We start from the raw sequence: 19,214 nt of genomic DNA, 5'->3' as shown, positions 1-19,214 counted from the left end.
CAGTTAGCTTCTGCGAGCACGTTTTCGTTATTACCTAGGGGAAAAACGATTAACAAAAAAGAAACGAAAAGAAAAGAAGATACCTGCAGCATCATAGGGAGGCACTAGTGGCCGACATGAAAGCTATCGGGTAAGTTTTGTTTGTGTTCAGTAACATTGCAAGTCTTCGAATTGATGAGCGTATTTTGGTTTATAAACCAAGATGTGCAAGAATACTAGAACCCCCAAAGGCAATCTCCTACACTTAACCAGGCTGGACGATGTAATAAATGAGGTTTAAAAGCATGGTTTTATTTTTTTTATTTGTTGAATATGTCGAGAGAGACGACTCTTCAAACCGTTTTGCGGGGTTACACGTTAATGAGTGACACATAATTTATACGCGTTCCACATGATAAAAACTCGCTTCCATTTTTCAATTGAAAATGAAGTTCTTATGAACAGTCTTCTATAGAATATTGAAACTACAATACATAAGGTTTTTAAATTTAATGAAAGTACATTTACAGCAATAACAACATAAGAGTTGCACAGTTTCAAGGTGCAATCAGTAAAAAGTACAAGTCGATACAAGTGCGCAGCGTGAATCGTGAACTTGTAAACAAAACCGGAAACGAAAGTTTATGCCAATATTTTCAATAAAAAGCCAACCCGCATAATAATATCTCATTGCATCTCATAGCACATTTCAATAGCTTTATTTTGGTGCAAGAATGAGAATTTTACGATGATTCAAACCCGAGCTATAGATTTTTGAACATTTTGAAGTATCACGTAACGCGCATCAACAGAGAGGCCGTTACGCGCACTGGAGATGTAAGAAAAACTAAACGTGTAGCTACTTTCGGTAGTACGTTTTCAAATAGTTTATTAAATAACGTTTTAAAGCATGGTTTTCTTCCGTTCAATAGTTCAAAAGATATGAATTTTCAAACTTTTGGTTACACGTTAACGACTGACGCATAATTTCCATGCGTGCAAGATAATAAAAAACTCGCCTGAATTTTTCAAATGAAAATGAAGTTCAAATCGACATTCTATTATACAAGATTGAAAATAGAATATATAAGGCTTTCAATATCAATCAAACTACATTTATAGCATTAAAAGGATAGGAGTTTCCCACTTTTTAAGTTGAATCAGTGAACAGAAGAAGTACGCCTGTGTCTTTTCACTTGTAGCATCGCGTTTTTTAGTTCTCTTTCGAGGAGCTCGTTTGCAGCTTTCTCAGGAGCCTTCGTATGTGCAGTCCACGAAACATTGCTCACTGGCCTAGGAAGATTCAAGATACTTAGCACCTTCTGTGCTGCAAAGTGATAAAAAATTGACTTGCCTATTTCCAAAACCACAGCACTCAAACTCGAGTGTAAACAAAAAATGCTAATAAGTTGAAATGAAGCCGTTGCCGCGAAAAGGCCACGCCTTACAGAGATTATGTCACCTTGAAAACTTATTAACTTTTTTTACGAAAATACCTTTTTCTCAATGTTCTCGCGCGTGTTTTAAGATTTTGAATAATTTGTTTTCGAAAATGTAAGTTTAAGTAATTAACTTTAATTTGATCGAAAAATAAACATTCGGCAGAAAGTAGCCCCTCGAAGGTTTGGAGTAACCTTAATAAAGCAGACAAAAAACCTACAGTAAAAGTAACAGTCACACATAATTTATTGATCTTTGAAGAAATTCCTTTTCATTTTCTTACAATGACTTTTGAGGGTCACTCGAACACAGGCAATAACTTTTCATTATGGTAGCTGAAACCACATGCACTCCTTCGAGTGCCTATTTTTACATAATGTGATCAGTAAAAAGGGAACCTCTAAATCAGTAAAACATAAATTTCCGTGCAGCGAGCAAGAAGGAAATAACTTTTATGAAGGTTACGACTTTTTACAGTAAACATGTTTCGGATGAAACTTCATCCTTCTCTCAGTACAGAACCCGTTAGTGGGTGTGGTATAAAAACAATGGGTATACAATATAGTTAATTACAACGTGACAATAAATATACATGCAGAGCATACAACTAATCACAGCTTGATTAGAAAAGTAAATATATAGCTAATTACGGCGTGACGATAATGAGGAACGGAACAGAAAATCCATACCGAGTAGACAAACGAAACTAAATACATGTGGTTATTGAAAGATTTACATGAAAACTTTGCCTGTTTGGTGTGGTCCCAATGAATATGTAAGGCGTCGTTGATTTTGAGGGAGGCGGTTTCCAAGATGGAAATACAATCTTCAGAACATAAAGTTTTCCTAGCTTTCAAGGTGCTGTAAAATGATGGAATTCTTGTCAATGGAAAGGTTCTCTTGGATTCGTGTAGCGAGATGCCGGTTAGTCTCGACGACATAACAGGCACCATAGCTTGACACAGCAACCAACATGAGATCGCAGTAACTTGGGTGTACTCTCTTTCGCACTGAACAAATTCCTTAATTTATAGGGAGGTAAAACCAACAAACGTGTAATGTCAAGATTGTTGCAAAATCGCTGAGTAAGACGCCTGATTTTACATTGAACCGTGTTGGAAAAAGAGCCAACGAAAGACCCGTTATAATAAATTATCTTTCCTCTTTGTATCTTAAAAATATGCCTAAAAACTTGTAGTTTACACTTGCTCAGGGATAGAATTTCAGTTTCCTCCCGGTTCTCTATAAGAGCAATTTCATATTAGAAAAGATATATTTTGTCAAATATTTGACTAAATATTTGATCCTCGTTTTTCCCGTTGGTTTATAAATCAATGGGAAAAAAACTCGGTCGGTTACTTACAGTACGGACCTCGAACTCGGTTAGTAAGAGGTATTTATTTACCCTGAATTTATGCAGTAGCACAGATAGGTCCGTTTAAACCGGCGATTTCAACATTTGCCCAGCATCGTTGGATGAACGGAGTGTTCGAGCTGTTTCAACGCCATTCAACATTTTCAAGAACCAAGAAAATGTAGCATCGATGTTGAATGAAAGCTTAAACCAATTTATATTTGATTCGAAACATTTTCAACAAGCTTTCAATATTTTTTACGTTTTCAACAATGTTGAACGACCCGGTTCAAACGCTCCCGACATTTGGTTAAACAACTGTATTGAACGCACGTTAAAGAAAATGTTGAAACCGTTTAAAAGGGCCCTTAATATGGCTTATTCCTCCAAGCACACTTAATATCAACATTATCAAGATTTCTTACGACAAAGAGTCACAAATCTTTCTAGATAATGTTTATACAGTATTGTATAGGACAGAATCAGTTATTGTAATTTTAGGTGGTTCTGTTAGGCCTGTTCCAAACGTCGCGCTACTGTCGTGCCCAACTAAATTCAAGAATCTAATTCGACTTGAACACGGCAGTAGCTCGACGTTTGAAACCAATTAGTTCGGTAGGCAGGATTAAGTTCGGCACGACTATTTAGCACGGTAGGCCCTGTCGTGCCGCAAGCCAGTAGCGCTACTTGGTTTCAAACGGCGTGTTATTGACGTGCCGAACTAAATTCATAAATTATTTTAATGTATTTTATGTTAATTTGCCCGTTCTTCGCATTTCTGTATTTTAGAATTTGGCGCGACTGAATTAAATTCGACGTTTGAAACCACTGGCGTGTCAAATTGATTTAAGTTCGGCACGGCAGTAGCACGATGTTTGGAGCAAGCCTAAGTAACAGGAAGTGCGTTCCAGCATTTAGCTGCTGAATAGCTACTTTAGGAAGAGATAAAATATCTTACTGGAGCGCAAACTAAACATATCTTTCAAGTATTCCGGGTATTTGTTAAACTGAAGAAAATTAACTGAACACAGTTAGTATAAGACCGTGATATACGGCTTATTCACCGAGTCTGCACTCTATTTTTATATAATAACGCCTAATTTAGGAGTTGAGGGAGAACGTTCTTATTTATTTTAATATTATTATCGATATGTTTTTGGTAATTTGACCTTGAAAAGTTCTTACGATGTTCTTAAGCTACCTATTATAGTATTAAAATAAATCTGTGGGGACGTGTCGAAGACCACGGGACCTAGCCTCCCACGCAGGCGTTTTTAGGGGACTCGTCTCGTATTGGAGGTAATACGAGACCCCTAGAAACGCCTGCGTGGGAGGCTACCCGGGACCAAGACACCTATCATTTGGGTTAATTGGACTGTGTAAAATGAAGTTTTACTTCTGTTATTTTATCCGTATTTTTACTGTTCATTTAAAAAAAACATTTGTTCAAAAAAAAAAAAAGTTAATTAAATAAAATAAATCAACTTTGTTTAACGAGGGTGACACTTAACAGTCTGACGACTGACAAACCTGTGGTCCTTAGATTCCAGATCGAATTGGAATTTGGAAATGTTTTTTGCGGAAGGAGGAAAACCGGAGAACCCGGAGAAAAACCTCTCGGAGCAGGACGAGAACCAACAACAAACTCAACCCACATATGACGTCGAGTCCGGGAATCGAATCCGGGCCACAATGGTGGGAGGCAAGTGCTCTCACCACTGTGCCATCCTTGCTCCCACATTGTTCTTAACTAGTACTGACTCTCAGCCTGGGTAATGGTCTTATAGTATGTTCTTAAGTTTGAGTTTACTGTAACTCGGCCTCAACGTTATTATCAAAACGAAACGAGTGCAATTTGTTAGAGCAATGTTTGCTCTAGAAATGCCACACCACAGAACAGTAATTTAAAATGGGTTCTTATTAACGCTTTTAAGTGGAGACGTAGCATGGGTTGTTATTCAATTGATTCTTCTCAAGGGTGAGGTCGAATATGATTCTATCCTTGATTCCGCTCACCTGAGAAGTACTTCAAAAAATGTTTAAAGTTGTGGTGGATTTACCACACTTTTAACATCTATCAAAGGTCAGGTCAAATGTGAAGAACATTGACTAAACCTTTCAAACGCTTCGAAAGCGAAGTCAAAGATACAAACGGCTTTGCATATACTTTTGTCATGGTTGTAAGGCGCTGGGAAATAAATTTGACAGCGTTAAATAAGTTCACAAGGCCTACAACGAGCGTCAAAAGACCGATCAAGTTCCGAGTTCCTTTCTTCCCGTTTTTTCTAGGCTGATTTTTCGCTCTCACCTCCCCCGCTCCTCCGTGTTTTTCTGCTCCTTCTCCTCAGAAGCTTTAGTTCGTTTATTGCACTCACTTGGAAAGGAAAGGACTGCCACGCAAGCTAGGTTTAACAGCGTTAAACCATTTCTTGGTTAACAAGTGGTGAACAATGTTTAGACTTTTTATTCATCGTGATAAATTGCTTGTTTTCTTTTGCCATTCAACACGTTGAATGTTGCCGTTGTTGAACAAAATAGAATTACCCTGCTCAATTTCTGTTCAAACTGTTGAATAACTTGTTTCAACGTCAGCATTTAACATGACATGATTCACTGTTCAACATTTGCTAAATAGCAGTCAAAATATTTGTTGATCAAAAACCGTTGAACCGTCTGTACACAACTTGAAGAGTCCAATTGACGATGTTTTGCGAGACTTTACGCAGAAAGGTGGCTCTTCTTTGAAAACCTTTGGAACGGGCGTTGTGTCTGCCGTACCCCCTAAACTCTTTAGCCCACTTTAGTCTTAGGCCCTGATTACACGAGACCGGTACGACTCGGACCGGTACCGGATTAAGTACATATGAGCCCGGTCTGAAAGTATGACGCGATTACATGAGACCTGTTAAGGGACTTCAAATCGGCATGAATGTTTACATAAAACATGCAGGAAGTTTCTATCAGTTTCTTTTGTGGTCTGTTTCATTGTGCCTTTTTTTATGTTAAATGCAGCACTGCTAATAAGAAAGAATACAGCTGAAAGCGAGATAAAAGAGATAATATAATTATTTCTCTGACATTGTCTCACGCCATTCTGCTTACGATTTGACAAGACCTACTTCAAAGCCAAAGCCTCTACCTTTGATGCTTCCAGTGTTTCAATCAAATCCTCAACCATCGCATCCTTAAAAATCCAACGGGTTTGATTTTCTTTGGGGATTTTTCCAGTTATCCGCCATCTTAGAATGATCCAGCAACACTCTTTCACATGCTCAAAACAATGATCTCAGATCGGTCTCAAATCAGTTCGTGTTCACATGGTTCCGCGGTCCGACTTCAGACCGGTCCGAGTCATTCGCGTCGGTTCATCAGCAACTGTAATGAGTGAAACCGGCATGAGATGATTTTTCAGACCGGCTTCATGTAAACAGAAACAATTATCTCTGAAGTTGTTCCAGTCTGAGTTCGCACTGGTCTCATGTACGGCTAAATTAGAAGCAATGAGTGAGCCGCGTGCGTAAATGTGAAAAGTTGAAAACGCTCAACTTTTTACGTTTACGCAAGCCGTGCATACGTCGCTTCTTATTTTGCTTACGTACGTAAAGCCAGTTAAATTTACGTCTGTACGCGCGTAAAATTTACGCGACAGTGGAAATCCACACTGACAGTAGCATTTTTCAGTATCATTTCACCACTCTAAAGGTGGATTTCCACTGTCCGGTAAATTTACGTGCGTACAGAAGTAAATTTAGCCGGCTTTACTTACCTAAATAAGATTAGAAGCGATGTGTGAGTGCTGTTCAACTTTTTACGTTTACGCACGCGGCTCATACATCGCTTCTTATTCTATTTACGTACGTAAAGCCAGCTAAATTCACGTCTGTACGCACGTAAAATTTACGCGACAGTGGAAATCCACCTTATGTTGAGCGTTGATCGACTTTTTACGTTTACGCAAGGTGTTCATATGTCGCTTTACCAATTTGTTAAGTTTAGTGCACTACCTTATATATTTTGCTTTTCTTTTCATTTTGAAACAATATATTCTGGGTAGCTACTTCGATGGAACGAAATCGGCTTTCCCGTGTCAAAGTGTTGTTTGAAATAACTCAGCTTGTCTACTTTCTTTTACTTTCAGCTGGTTTACTTGCTTAAAAAACAAATTAGATATATTGTTACCGGCAAAAAAAAGTCCTTGAAGTATCCGTAGTATTGCTGATGTAATGATTACGGCTAATATAATTACTTTCAGTTTCATGGCGTTTGTTTAAATATTAAAAAAGTTATTCAGGTTCAAAGTCGCCCCCGCCCGCCCTTCTTTACGGTCTAGAGGCCCACTCCCATGAAGTCGGAATAAGGTCATGATTTTAAAAGAAGAAGTAATATGATTACAGTACTATGTCGCATGCTAGTCGTGGTTATGAAGAAATTTTACTCCGTAGATTTGCACTAATAATCAGAGCTGGTCTTCTCGTAGCCTCCCACGCAGACGTTCTTAGGGGTTCGTCACGCGTTCCTGCCCCACGAACGTGGGGCAGGAACGCGTGACGAACCCCTAAGAACGTCTGCGTGGGAGGCTAGTCTTCTCGTGAGATTGCGCGAATTGCAAATACTTTAAAGCTTAGTTTACATGCCGGGAAAATCCCAGCCGACCGTGTATTTCCCTGTTTCCCGACCGTCCCTGAGTTTCCCGAGTAATGGAAACTGGAAATCATAGACATCCCCGATCGTCTGGGATGGTCACAGACAAATTGTGAAAATCGGGAGTGTTTCTATTTTCACGACGCGTCCCAGATTTCTGCGATGGTCGGCGATCATTCCCGACATACCAAAACTCAAATTTGTACCTTCGGGGACGTTGGCGATAGTTTTAGCTCGTTACCCGTGATCCTCTAAATTGCTTTGCTCTCAGTTCCCTACTTCCCCCTGACAAATAAAAATGGCGTCTGTCAGCGACTGAGTACCTCAAATTCCCCGATATCTCGGTAAAATCTGGGATGGTCGGGAAACAGCCCCCGATCGTCTGGGATTTTTTTGACATGTGCAAACTAGGCTTTATAAGAAAAAAAATATATTTTTAAACGATACGATTCGCGTACTTTATCTAGTAATTAAAAACCTTTTCATGTAGAAGTTTAATATAACACCAAGTTATGGTTATTTGTTGTTAGGCTCTTGGAAAACAACCAGTTGAAGGACCTTCCCCAGGGTGTCTTTGATAACAATAAATGGCTTGTGTGGCTGTAAGTGGAACCCTTCTGTTGTAAGATATCAATATTAATCCCATAATTCCGAGAGAAGAGACGATGGAGGCAGAAACTGAACTTGTGGAATTCAAAATAATATGAATACCAGGAGTTTTAGATATAACAACTCAAATAACGCTTTCTTTCTCAATTTATTGTTTAAAAAAAATATTTATAGATATATCCTTTTCATAACATAAATTTAACATTGATATTTGTGCAGTTTAACAGCAAAAATTGACATATTTGCATAACTTACAGCGTGTGGGAACTTTCAATTTTAGAGTAATTGCTGAATATTATATGCACAAAAGAAATAGTTATAAGTTCAGCATCCGAGTTAATCTGCAAATGGTTAGAAGTTCTAGTCTTCTCGGACAAGGACGATAAACCGGTAGGCCTTGTCTCACAACACATTAATGTTCATAACCCTGTGGGACGTTAAAGATTAAAGAACCCAGACACTAATCGCAAAGAGTAGGGCATGGAGTTCTCGGTGTGCTCAGTCTGGTCTTTGTGCTATTTTATGATTCATGGGCTGGGTGGGTTGGGTGAGGTCGCTACTGATTGCGGCTGCCAGCGGCGCCTATATATGCTGATGTCCGATCTCACCCTTGCACTGAAGTAATGGAAGCCGCGTTTGAAATATGTATATAGAAAATGCACTATAGCTATATAATACCATTACCATTACCATTTAATACATTTTGGCATTAAATGTACATTGATAAAAACTGGCATTTCCTGACAATGAGAAATTTTGTATACCCCAGTATGGTCCTGAGCGAGTGAGGTTAGTAACAGTGGCGAATCCAGACCTTCTATGGGTACTGTGGGGACGGCCCCGCTCTCAAACGATTGATTTGCTTATCTTCGTGAAAAGAAATTTATATGTGCCTCGGTCCTACGGGCGTCGGTTTTTGTCAAAAATATGGGGGTGGGGAGGGTGGTGGGGGCTGGAGGTAGGGTCTCCCGGGTTCCTCGCGTAAATCAACCACGGAGTAAGGCATTACTTTAATAATTTAATGTAATGGCGTCCAAACGCAGCGATAACGCAAGCCTCGATTTGTAGCCCAGGAGCACAAGCGTTGGTTTTCCTGTAGACAACGCTAAATTTAAGAATATTTTCTCTTTTGTTTCTGTCTTACTGCGCTATAAACAAACTGTTCAGTATGGTTTTTCGCCGCAAACAGCATTTTAGAATCATTATCGATACGTGCTCGAACAGTTCTATTTCTGTGAATATCTGCCAAAAACCAAACTAACAAACAAACAAGGAAACAAAAGAAAAGAAAACAAAGCGTTAAAATTACGAAACAAAACGCAACAAACAGGTGTGCTAGTCTATTTTGTTTGCTGTGATGCTCAGCAGAATCAAGACGCTTTCCTTTTAACTCTGAAAGAATGAAAGATTTACTACATTTCTATCGTTATATAATCTAGAATCTACAGAAAATCATAACTGGTGAATGAAAATGCGTTCAAAGAAATCGAGGACATTGAAAGAATTCCACTTGCAGCATCAACTGAACTCAGCTAACAACTTAAACTGAACACAGCCAATATGCTGAATAAAATGAACCTTTAGCCAACGCTGAACCAAAACAGTTGAATTGTTGTCTGACAATCTCACGTTGAAAAGTACTGCATGACCCTAGTACATGAGGTAGCGTCACTTAGGGCTGCTGATTAGTTGTCGGTTCCAGTCTACTAGCAGTTACGAGAGTACAGGGTAGTTATTCACCTGGTCCCGGTTGTTCAAACAGCGGATAATTTTATCCACTGGATAGGTCGCTATGCGACAGATAAAATATGTGCAAGAATATCCCTAAAGCCCTATAATTTGTGTATAAAGTAGAAGAGTCTGTCTAATTTGAGTATGGGATTGTGTGAAAAACTTGCGAGAAGCGTTGGTTAGAGTACATTTAATCCGCTGGAGAGCAACTTATCCACTGGATAAAGTTATCCACTCTTTGAACAACTGGGGCCTGAGGTAGACCCTTCTTTTTTTCCCATTTTATTTTTCTTAACTTCAATATTTGTTATTATTATTATTATTATTATTACTATTATTATTATTATTATTATTATTATTATTATTATTATTATTATTATTATTCCTTTCCTTTTGTAAGGAGTTTGGAGCGAGGGGGGGGGGGGGGGGGTGGATGGGGGCAGATGCTTGACGCTTCAATCAACATATTAGCGGGACATTTGAAGTGTACTTTACTCAGTTTCCAACAACATTAAGTTCTAGTGCTAAAGCCCAGTCCAGCTTGGTTTATTTCCCTTTTGGAATTTCCTTTACGGCAACTTACTTCCTGGGCAAGGAAAACATTTTAACAGGAAATTACGTGACAAGGCTGTACAGAATCTGCAAAAGGAGGGATTACTTGATCCAGAATACATTATGTGTTTACGTAAAGCCTGTAGGTTATTAAAGTGGATGCGGATAATTTTTTTTAGCAAGGATACCTAAAATAAATTTTGATCCGACTGAGAAAGGTCAAGGTCGTTGGGTGACATTGCTTCATCACCTATTTGCAATCATTTTCTTTTAAAAAAAATATAATTAATAACAAAGCTCTCAATTTTTGGGAACAAGACCTTTTGGGAAAAGTGCGTTTCTACCATTCAACCACTGAGAATCGAGAAAAGCGTACTCCAGTATTTTCAGGAAAGGAGCCTGATTCACATATCCAAGATTCATTTTTCCTCAGTTTCAACGCTTGTAAAGGTGTTTATAAAACCAATCCTACTACCTAATTGGCATAAGGCATAAATTATACTATATTAATAATAGTAATTAATATCCCTTGTGTCGTTATTCGACAAAGTGGAAGGAGAAGAAGACCACCGTAAACTCTTTGAAATTAACGAGAACAATTTGTCGCCTCTAAAGACAACCACTGCTTAGTTCATATTTTGTCTGTATTAGAAAGATAACCGGGGCTAATAAATGAAGTTTAACAATGGCGACAAGAATGACAGTAAAACAACACTATTAATATTGGGCGACATTTTCGGCGATTAAATGCGAAGCCAAAATGCTTAATTAAAGCGAAGTCAAAATATATACAAGTTACCATCTTCAGTGGTATGGGGCTAAACTGACATCGCCACGATCGAAGAAACCAATACCGATACAAGATTAGTATTTTAAGAAGCTATTTAGGATTGCAAAATAAAAAAAAAATAATTAATAAAAAAAAAAAAAAACTCTTTCCGCCCGCTAAGCATTTATTTATTTTTATTTTGCCACACCACAAATACAATGTAAACAAAAAAAAATAGAAAAAAAAGATGTAACAATGGCGAGGAGATCTAAAGGAAACTATGAAGCTTATATTAATTAGGTCTCCTCAGTTATGATTTTACAAGATGAAATAAAAAAAAAAAAGATAATCTTGAACACGACGACGAAAGCATGCGGCGTAAGGTTAAGAACAGAGAACAAATGATTTTTGTCGTGAGAAGTTTGGTATCTAAATTGACATGGACGCAACTGAGCGTAACATTTCACTCACCAAAAGAAATTGACAGTTTTTGTTTGGCTGGAGTCTGAGCTACAATAAAACAGATAACAGGTAAATCATTCTGAGGGCAAATTCACGAGGCTGTACTTGGAGTTATGATCCATCATAACTGTTGTTTCTTAACAACAGACTATTGACTACAATAGACTACAAAGCTTGTGGGCCTGATCAAATTCCTGGTCGTGTTCTTAAGGAGTCTGCATTCGAGTTGGCCTCTATCCTTGTTTCACTCTTCCAACAATCATTTGATGACGGCGCTCTACCCTCTGCCTGGAAGGATGAAAACATCACTGTCATCTTAAAAAGCGGTCATTCCGCTGATCCTAAGAATTACAGGCCTGTTATTGCAAAGACCATGGAACACATTATTTGCAAGCAAATTTGTAGCCGTCTTAGTGGAAATTCAGTCATCTCTTAGCACCAGGCACGGCTTCCAATTAGGACTTTTGTGTGAGACCCAATTAATTACGGTCATTTATGAGTGGGCCCGCATTCATAACATACATGGTCAGGTTGTGTTTCTTGACTTGGCAAAGGCCTTTGACATTGTGCCTCACGAAAGGCCTCTCCTTAAGGCCAAATTTTACGGCATTTCTGGGAAGTTTAATAACTGGCTTGGGGATTTTCTCATTGGTAGAAGGCAACGTGTAATGGTAAATGGCTCATCATCTAAGTGGTCACCGGCTGTACTATCTGGTGTCCTCCAGAGCACTATTCTGGGGCCGATATTGTTCCTTCTCTTTATTAACGATCTAACCTTGGTAGTATCATCGAGTGTTAAGTTATTTGCGGATGACAGTGTGCCCTACCGCGCCATATTGAGTCCTCGGCTGACCACGATACGCTTCAACCGAACCTGTTGCAGTTTGAGAAATGGGCCGCTATGTGACAAATGAACTTTGAAAGCGAATGAGATTTTAGGCGTACTCCAAAGGAATATGGTGTCTGTAATATCTTAAGGAACTACACTACGCCATTTGTGGCTGCCCGCAGCCGGTCCAAATCTGAATAGTTTATTAATGCAATACCGAATATGCTAATACATAACACTGCTTTCCCGCCAAAAAAAAGAAATGACAACAAAGGTAATACATAACACTGCTTTCCCGCCAAAAAAAAAAGGAGAAAATAAACCGAAAATAGAAAGTTTGTTCCAAGTCCTCACTAAATTTTCCTTCTTGAAACTCAGTTTTCCTTACAAGTTCAACTTTTCAACTGGTTTCCATATTCTAGTCGAGCGTCTTAGAGTGAGTCCTTCTGTAGGAACGGGTGAAGCTCCTGTTGGTTCCGTGTTTTCCTGTTCCTGTGTGGGTAAACCGCCTGTTACTTCCGTGTTCTCCCTTTCTGGCTCTGGTCTGTCGTCTTGTACATCGTGTGTGCAAAGTTCAGGTTCAAACACGTTTTGTGAAACTCGCAAATGATTTTCTGGTGCAAAGGAATCGCCTGGATCAGTTGACGTCTCATCACCAGATGCCGTAATGAGGTGATCTGCGTGAACATGTCTGGTCAAATTGCACACTTGAACGAGATACCAACAACTTCCACACACCTCCAAAACGATGCCTGGACTCCACTTCACAGACCCTGACTTAAATCCACAGACAGGATTACGGACTTGGACGGGCTCATTCACCTTAAATGTCCTCTCAACTTGCGATCTGTCATGGTGAAACTTCTGCTTCAACTGCTTACTCTCAACAACTTGTGCCAGATTTGGTTTCAACAAGGTCAGCCTGGTTCGCAGCTGCCTCTTAACCATTAGCTCAGCTGGGGTTCGCCCAGTAACACTATGGGGTGTGGAACGGTACTTGATCAAGAAATTGGCAGGTCTGTGCTTCATTGACATGTGTCCGGTTCCTTGTAGCACCTGTTTCACTAACGCTTCCTTCACCACTCGAGCTGACCTCTCAGCAGCACCATTTGAAGCAGGGTGGTAAGGAGGAACTAACGTGTGCTTGATACCATTCTGTCTTATGAACAGGGCAAACTGACTCAGCAGAAGTAAACTGCGGGCCATTATCTGACACCAACTGTTCTGGAAGACCATGTTCAGCAAATATAAGCCTCAATTCATCAATGGTGCGCTCGGTAGTTGTGGAGGTCATATGCTTCACGTCTATCCATTTCGAATGACTGTCAATTAGCACGAGGAAACAGTTCTTACCTTTCTGGCAGAAATCAACATGAACCCTCTGAAAGGGTCTTGTTGGCCACTTCCACGGATGCAAGGGCATCTTTGGTGGTAAACTCCTCACATTCTGACACACTGAACAACTCTTGACCACGCGTTCGATTTCTCCATCTAACCCAGGCCACCACATGAAACTGCGAGCGACGGCCTTCATACTGCACACACCCGGGTGCTCCCAATGCAATTCACCCAGCAATTGACTTCTAAGGCTCACAGGAACTACCACGCGGATTCCCCAGAGCACACAGCCTTGCTCGCATGACAGTTCATTTCTTCTGCTGTGGAACGGTTTCAGTTCCTCATCATCACAGGTCTCTGGCCATCCATACAAAGTATTCTGATACACCTTGCTCAACATTGGATCCTTAAGGGTTGCCTGTGCAATATCCGCCGCCATAACCGGAAACTCTTCAAGAACCGCTCCTATTCTGTAAATCTCACCCTCCATGCCCAAACTTGAATCCTGATGAGGCAATCTTGATAAAGCGTCAGCGTTCAAAGGTTCTACTGACTTACGATACTCTAGGTCGTAGTCATACGCTGATAGCACAAGTGCCCATCTCTGCATGCGTACCGCGGCAAGAGTAGGAACAGCAGACTTTGGACCCAAAATTGCTTGCAGAGGTTTGTGGTCGGTCACAAGCGTAAATTTACGCCCGTACAAGAACTGGTGAAAACGTTTCACCCCAAACACCAAAGACAAGGCTTCCTTTTCAATTTGGGCGTAATTCTTCTCACCGGCACTCAATGTCCTTGATGCAAATGCGATTGGCCGCTCGTGCCCATCATCCATGACATGACTAATCACCGCACCAAGACCGTACGATGAAGCGTCACACGCAAGTCGAAGTTCTCTGTTGGCATCATAATGAACGAGTAGGGCATCACTGCTAAAGCTTGACTTGCACGTTTCATACGCTCTCTGTTCTACACTAGTCCAATTCCACGGGACATCTTTCATCAATAACCGATGCAATGGCGCAAGAGTTGTGGCCAACCCTGACAGGAAACGCGAATAGTACTGCACCATGCCCAGAAACGACCGCAATTCACACACATCCTTCGGCACTGGAGCATTCTTTATGGCTGAAATCTTCTCCTGTACTGGATGCAACCCGTCACCATCCACTCGCAGACCAAGGTACACAACTTGCTTCGCCTGGAAAATGCACTTCTTCAGGTTTAGTCGCACGTTGTACTTGTGTAGTCTGTCCAACACTTCCGCCGTGATCTCCAGATTTTCTTTCGTATCGACACCTCCGATAAGAATATCATCTTGATTACATACGCACTTCTCAACTCCTGCAAAGATTCTGTCCATCGTTGCTTGGAAAATCTTCGGTGCAGATTTGACACCATATGGCAGCTTTGTATACGCGTACAATCCCTTATGGGTGTTAATGCTCAGGTACTTCCGGCTGGCTTCATCAACACTCATTTGCGCATACGCATGCGTCAGGTCGAGTTTAGTAAACACCTTGGATCCAGCCAGTGTGGAGTGCAGATCTTGTGCTGTTGGGAGAGGATATTGTTCATCATCGACCACCTGGTTGATCGTCACCTTGTAATCACCACAAATTCTGACCGACCCGTCAGACTTCGGCACGACAACTATTGGGCTACCCAATCACTCTGTTCGACTTTGACGATAACACCGTTTTCCTCAAGCTTGTTAAGCTCTGCTTCCACAGCTTCTCTAAGAGCATATGGCACCGGGCGTGACTTGAAATAAATTGGACTTGCATTCTCGCGTACACGAATATGCGCTTCCAGCCCCTTCATTCCATCATACCCTTCTCTGAACAGGTCAGCATGTTTCTCAAGGATGTACTCTAATTCTTCGTGCGCCGAAATCGTGCCGGCCAAACTGAAAACTTCATTCCAATCCAGCTTGAGTTTGTCCAACCAGTTTCGCCTGAGCAGGGTTGGTTTGCCCTCCTTTTCCGCCACAATCATTGGAAGGGTGTGTTCCTGTCCAGCATGAACAACTTTGCACGCGATCTGCCCACATGTCTGCAACGTTTCACCTGTGTTTGTCTTCAGCTTTATGTCGGTCTTCTGAAGTGGAATAGACTTGAATTTCGTGACGTACGTATCTCTGCTCTTGATAGAATGATCGGCGGCTGTGTCAATCTGCATATCCATGTTCTCGCCGTTAATCTCCACCTCAACATGGTAGCCTTTGCTACCTTTGCTGCTCGTAGCATGAAGTCCAAAAATCCCTAATTCATCATCCGGACCTTCATTATCCACTGCATCTCCGTCAACAAAATCGGCGTCTAGCTGCTTAATTCTTCCTCCTCTGACTGGCTTCCCTTGAACCCTTTTTTTACACACCACAGCAATATGTCCGATTTCCTGACATCTATAGCATGTGGCATCCTTAAAGTTGCAAGACTTAGGTGAGTGGTAACCATTGCACCGCGAACACTTGCCTCCTCTTTGTCGGTTGTTTTCAGTCGCACTGAGCTTATTAACTGAGCTCGTCGCTTCTGGTCCAACACCAGAGTTTGGTCGACTAAACTCTCGACTGTTCTTGTCTGCCAACTCCATTAAAATAGCAATCTGACACGCCGTGTCAAACGTCAAACCTGAGGTGTTGAGCAACTTATTTTGGATCTTCATACTGTTCAATCCACAAACAAACCTGTCCCTCAATGCACGGTTCAAGAATTCACCATAGTTGCAGTGAATAGATAACTTATTCAGCGCCACGATGTAATCATTAATCGATTCACCCAGGTTTTGATTTCGCATGCCAAAGGTCGAGTCCTTTGGTTTTGCGGGCGATAAGAGGTTGCTTAACACAGAATAAACCTCCGGGCCGACTTCAGTAAGAAAAATTGCCTTTCGCTGTTGCACGATGCGTCGATTCGCAGTCGCATTCTCCGAACTAGGAGTCTCTACAATGTTGTTCGCAGTGAAAAACATTTCCAGTCGCTCCACATAGGCAATGAACGTCTCTTTGTCTTTCGAAAACTCTCCAACGCTGCCAATGTGCGAAGCCATCCTCGTCGCCAAAATGTAATATCTTAAGGAACTACACTACGCCATTTGTGGCTGCCCGCAGCCGGTCCAAATCTGAATAGTTTATTAATGCAATACCGAATATGCTAATACATAACAATATGCACGTACACGTGTATATGCTGCTGAATTCTGAATATGCTAATACATAACAGTGTCCATTAGTCATGTTGTCAAGGAACGGGCCTATTTGACCCTGGTCCGTCCATTGTGTGAATACGGCTTCGTCGCTTGGTCTCCATACACAAAGAAAGATATCAACTGTGTGTAATCCGTACAGCGTCGCGCGACACGCTTTGTTTGTAACGACTATCGTCGAATCAGTAGTGTTTATACCATGATATCAAACTTGGCGTGGCAAGACCTGGAAACACGTAGAAGGAACTCTGACTTGACAATGTTTCACGCGAGCTAGTACGCAGCGTCCATTCCACTTTTAGCGTTTTTCGTCTAACGTTAATTAACGCGCATAAGTCTTCTGTCCTAGTTTAGAATACTTTGTCTCCCTCTTCCGTATATGCTGACTCTGTTACCGTGTTTCATTCAAGTATTTGTAATACGATGATTTGTTCATTATTAGTTGAACGCATGTATTAGTAGTTCGTTCGTTACCAAGTTAATTAACTCGCTATCCTTGAAATGTGTCAGATTTTGGGGACTCGATTTTGTATGCCGCGCGCGTGGATAGTTTGATCGTTATCAAGTTAATTTTGTTTTCTTTTTACTTTATTTTCACCTTCGCTGTCAATAATGTTATGAGCATCCGTGTTCTGAACGCCCATACCGGATTAGCCTGCTACAGGCAATTATGTTAGTAAGTAAGTAAGTAAAGCCTTTATTTAAAGAGGGTGGCACTTAATAGCCAAAGGCTAATAAACTTGTGGCCCTCACAACTATTTACAATCTAAAATACTGTGAGCTAAAATATATATATATACAGTTAAAATATAAAATATGACAGGATTCGATTATAAGATAAAAAATAAATTATTAAATTATGAAATGATGCAAAAATTGTTGTTCCTTAAAAATCTTGGCAAACATGTTCTTTTTAAAACATGCTACAGAATTTAGTTTCCTAATTTCAATTGGTGTACTGTTTTCACAGTCTTGTTGCCGAAAAAGCGAAAGAGCGTCCTCCTTCTGTTTCTCTTTTATATTTAGGACAAACCGAGCATTAGTGCTTGAATATCTAGTGTTGCGGGAGTGCCGCTTATTATTTAAAATTAAGTGTTCATTTAGATAATTCGGCAAAGTCCCATTAATTCGCTTATACATTATTGTGCATTTATCAATCTTATGTTGCTCATAAAACGGGATCCAACCTAGCTTGTTAAACAAAGCAACTGATGGTGTCATGCGATCGGCATAACAAATAACGCGTGCCGCACGTTAACTAACAATTTTTTTAAGGCAACACATCTTATTAAGAACCAATATTAGTTTTTAAGGTGCTATTGAAAGGTTGCCGATTTGTACGAATCGCACAAGTACAGAATATTAATCCTACCACTTTTCACCAATATTCTTGCCACCTGCCCTTACCAAATTATGTTGTCGATTTGCACTACCAGTACGAAAAGATGATCCTATCGTAAGTACGTAAAAAGAAAAACGAAAAATGATTTCTAGAGTCGAAAACTGCATCTTTTCAACGAAATAAAGAGCGAAAAAGTAGTTTAGAGGCCCAGAATGTAACCCAATAAAATCTATTCTTCTCCACAAAAATGTTTCTTACATAATCTTTCCATCCGAAAAAAGTTCGCTAGAAATTTCGATCCCCCAAAATCCCTGAGTGGTAATTTCAAATCCCAAAAAGGATCTTATAATATATGCCCCTGGTGTCTATATGTAACTACCAAGAATTTCTTGATTATCTGATGTCTAGTGAAAGTACCACTGCTTACTCTTGCTCTCTTGAACGGCGAGTCGAAATGTGATCGTAAAACCAGCTTGTAATTTAACTGTTTTAAATTTTGAGGGAGTTTTGCTAACCAGCATATTGTAAGATGTATGTTTTCAGTCAGTGTTACGCACCTGTATATATTCCCAGAAAGACAGTCGGAAACGAATCTATCATAGCATGAACCTATGACTTCTGCTTCAGATGCTCCATACCTAAGGTATAGGTGACTCGTCTGCCGAGCAGTACAAAATATGTCGTATGTACTTCTGACTGAATACAATATTTCATGTTATTATATGGCTGGCTCCGTGAGCGGGCAAGATGAGTCAAATCCTGCGCTGTGATTGGCTACCCGAGCGGGCAAGATGGAGCTATCTTGCCCACTCGGGATTACCCGTTGCCCGTCCGCTTGGCATCGAAAGTTTAATCCCAACAGCAATGCAATCTTTTCTTTGATTTTCTCGTTGTTTTGGGGGAAAACGCTCATTAAAAAGTTCGGTAAACTCTCAACATTTACCTAAAGGAAAGGAAGAGA

The 19,214-nt window shown here is 40.4% G+C and overlaps 1 protein-coding gene across 1 annotated transcript in view; it reads left to right on the top strand.

The window, feature by feature from the left end:
• The window catches only part of LOC146462800 (uncharacterized), a 274,708-nt gene that overhangs the window by 196,179 nt on the left and 59,315 nt on the right, over positions 1-19,214 (top strand). The window contains exon 27 of the mRNA XM_085085070.1: positions 7,945-8,016. Coding sequence (XP_084941196.1) covers positions 7,945-8,016 — 72 coding nt within the window. The remainder of the gene's footprint in view (positions 1-7,944; positions 8,017-19,214) is intronic.

The sequence above is a fragment of the Pavona decussata genome, unplaced genomic scaffold, assembly GCF_977016875.1.
Source record: "Pavona decussata unplaced genomic scaffold, jaPavDecu1.1 SCAFFOLD_184, whole genome shotgun sequence".
Taxonomy (NCBI): Eukaryota; Metazoa; Cnidaria; class Anthozoa; order Scleractinia; family Agariciidae; genus Pavona; species Pavona decussata.
The sequence above is the reverse complement of the archived record's forward strand: the minus strand, read 5'-3'. Positions and strand labels throughout refer to the sequence as shown.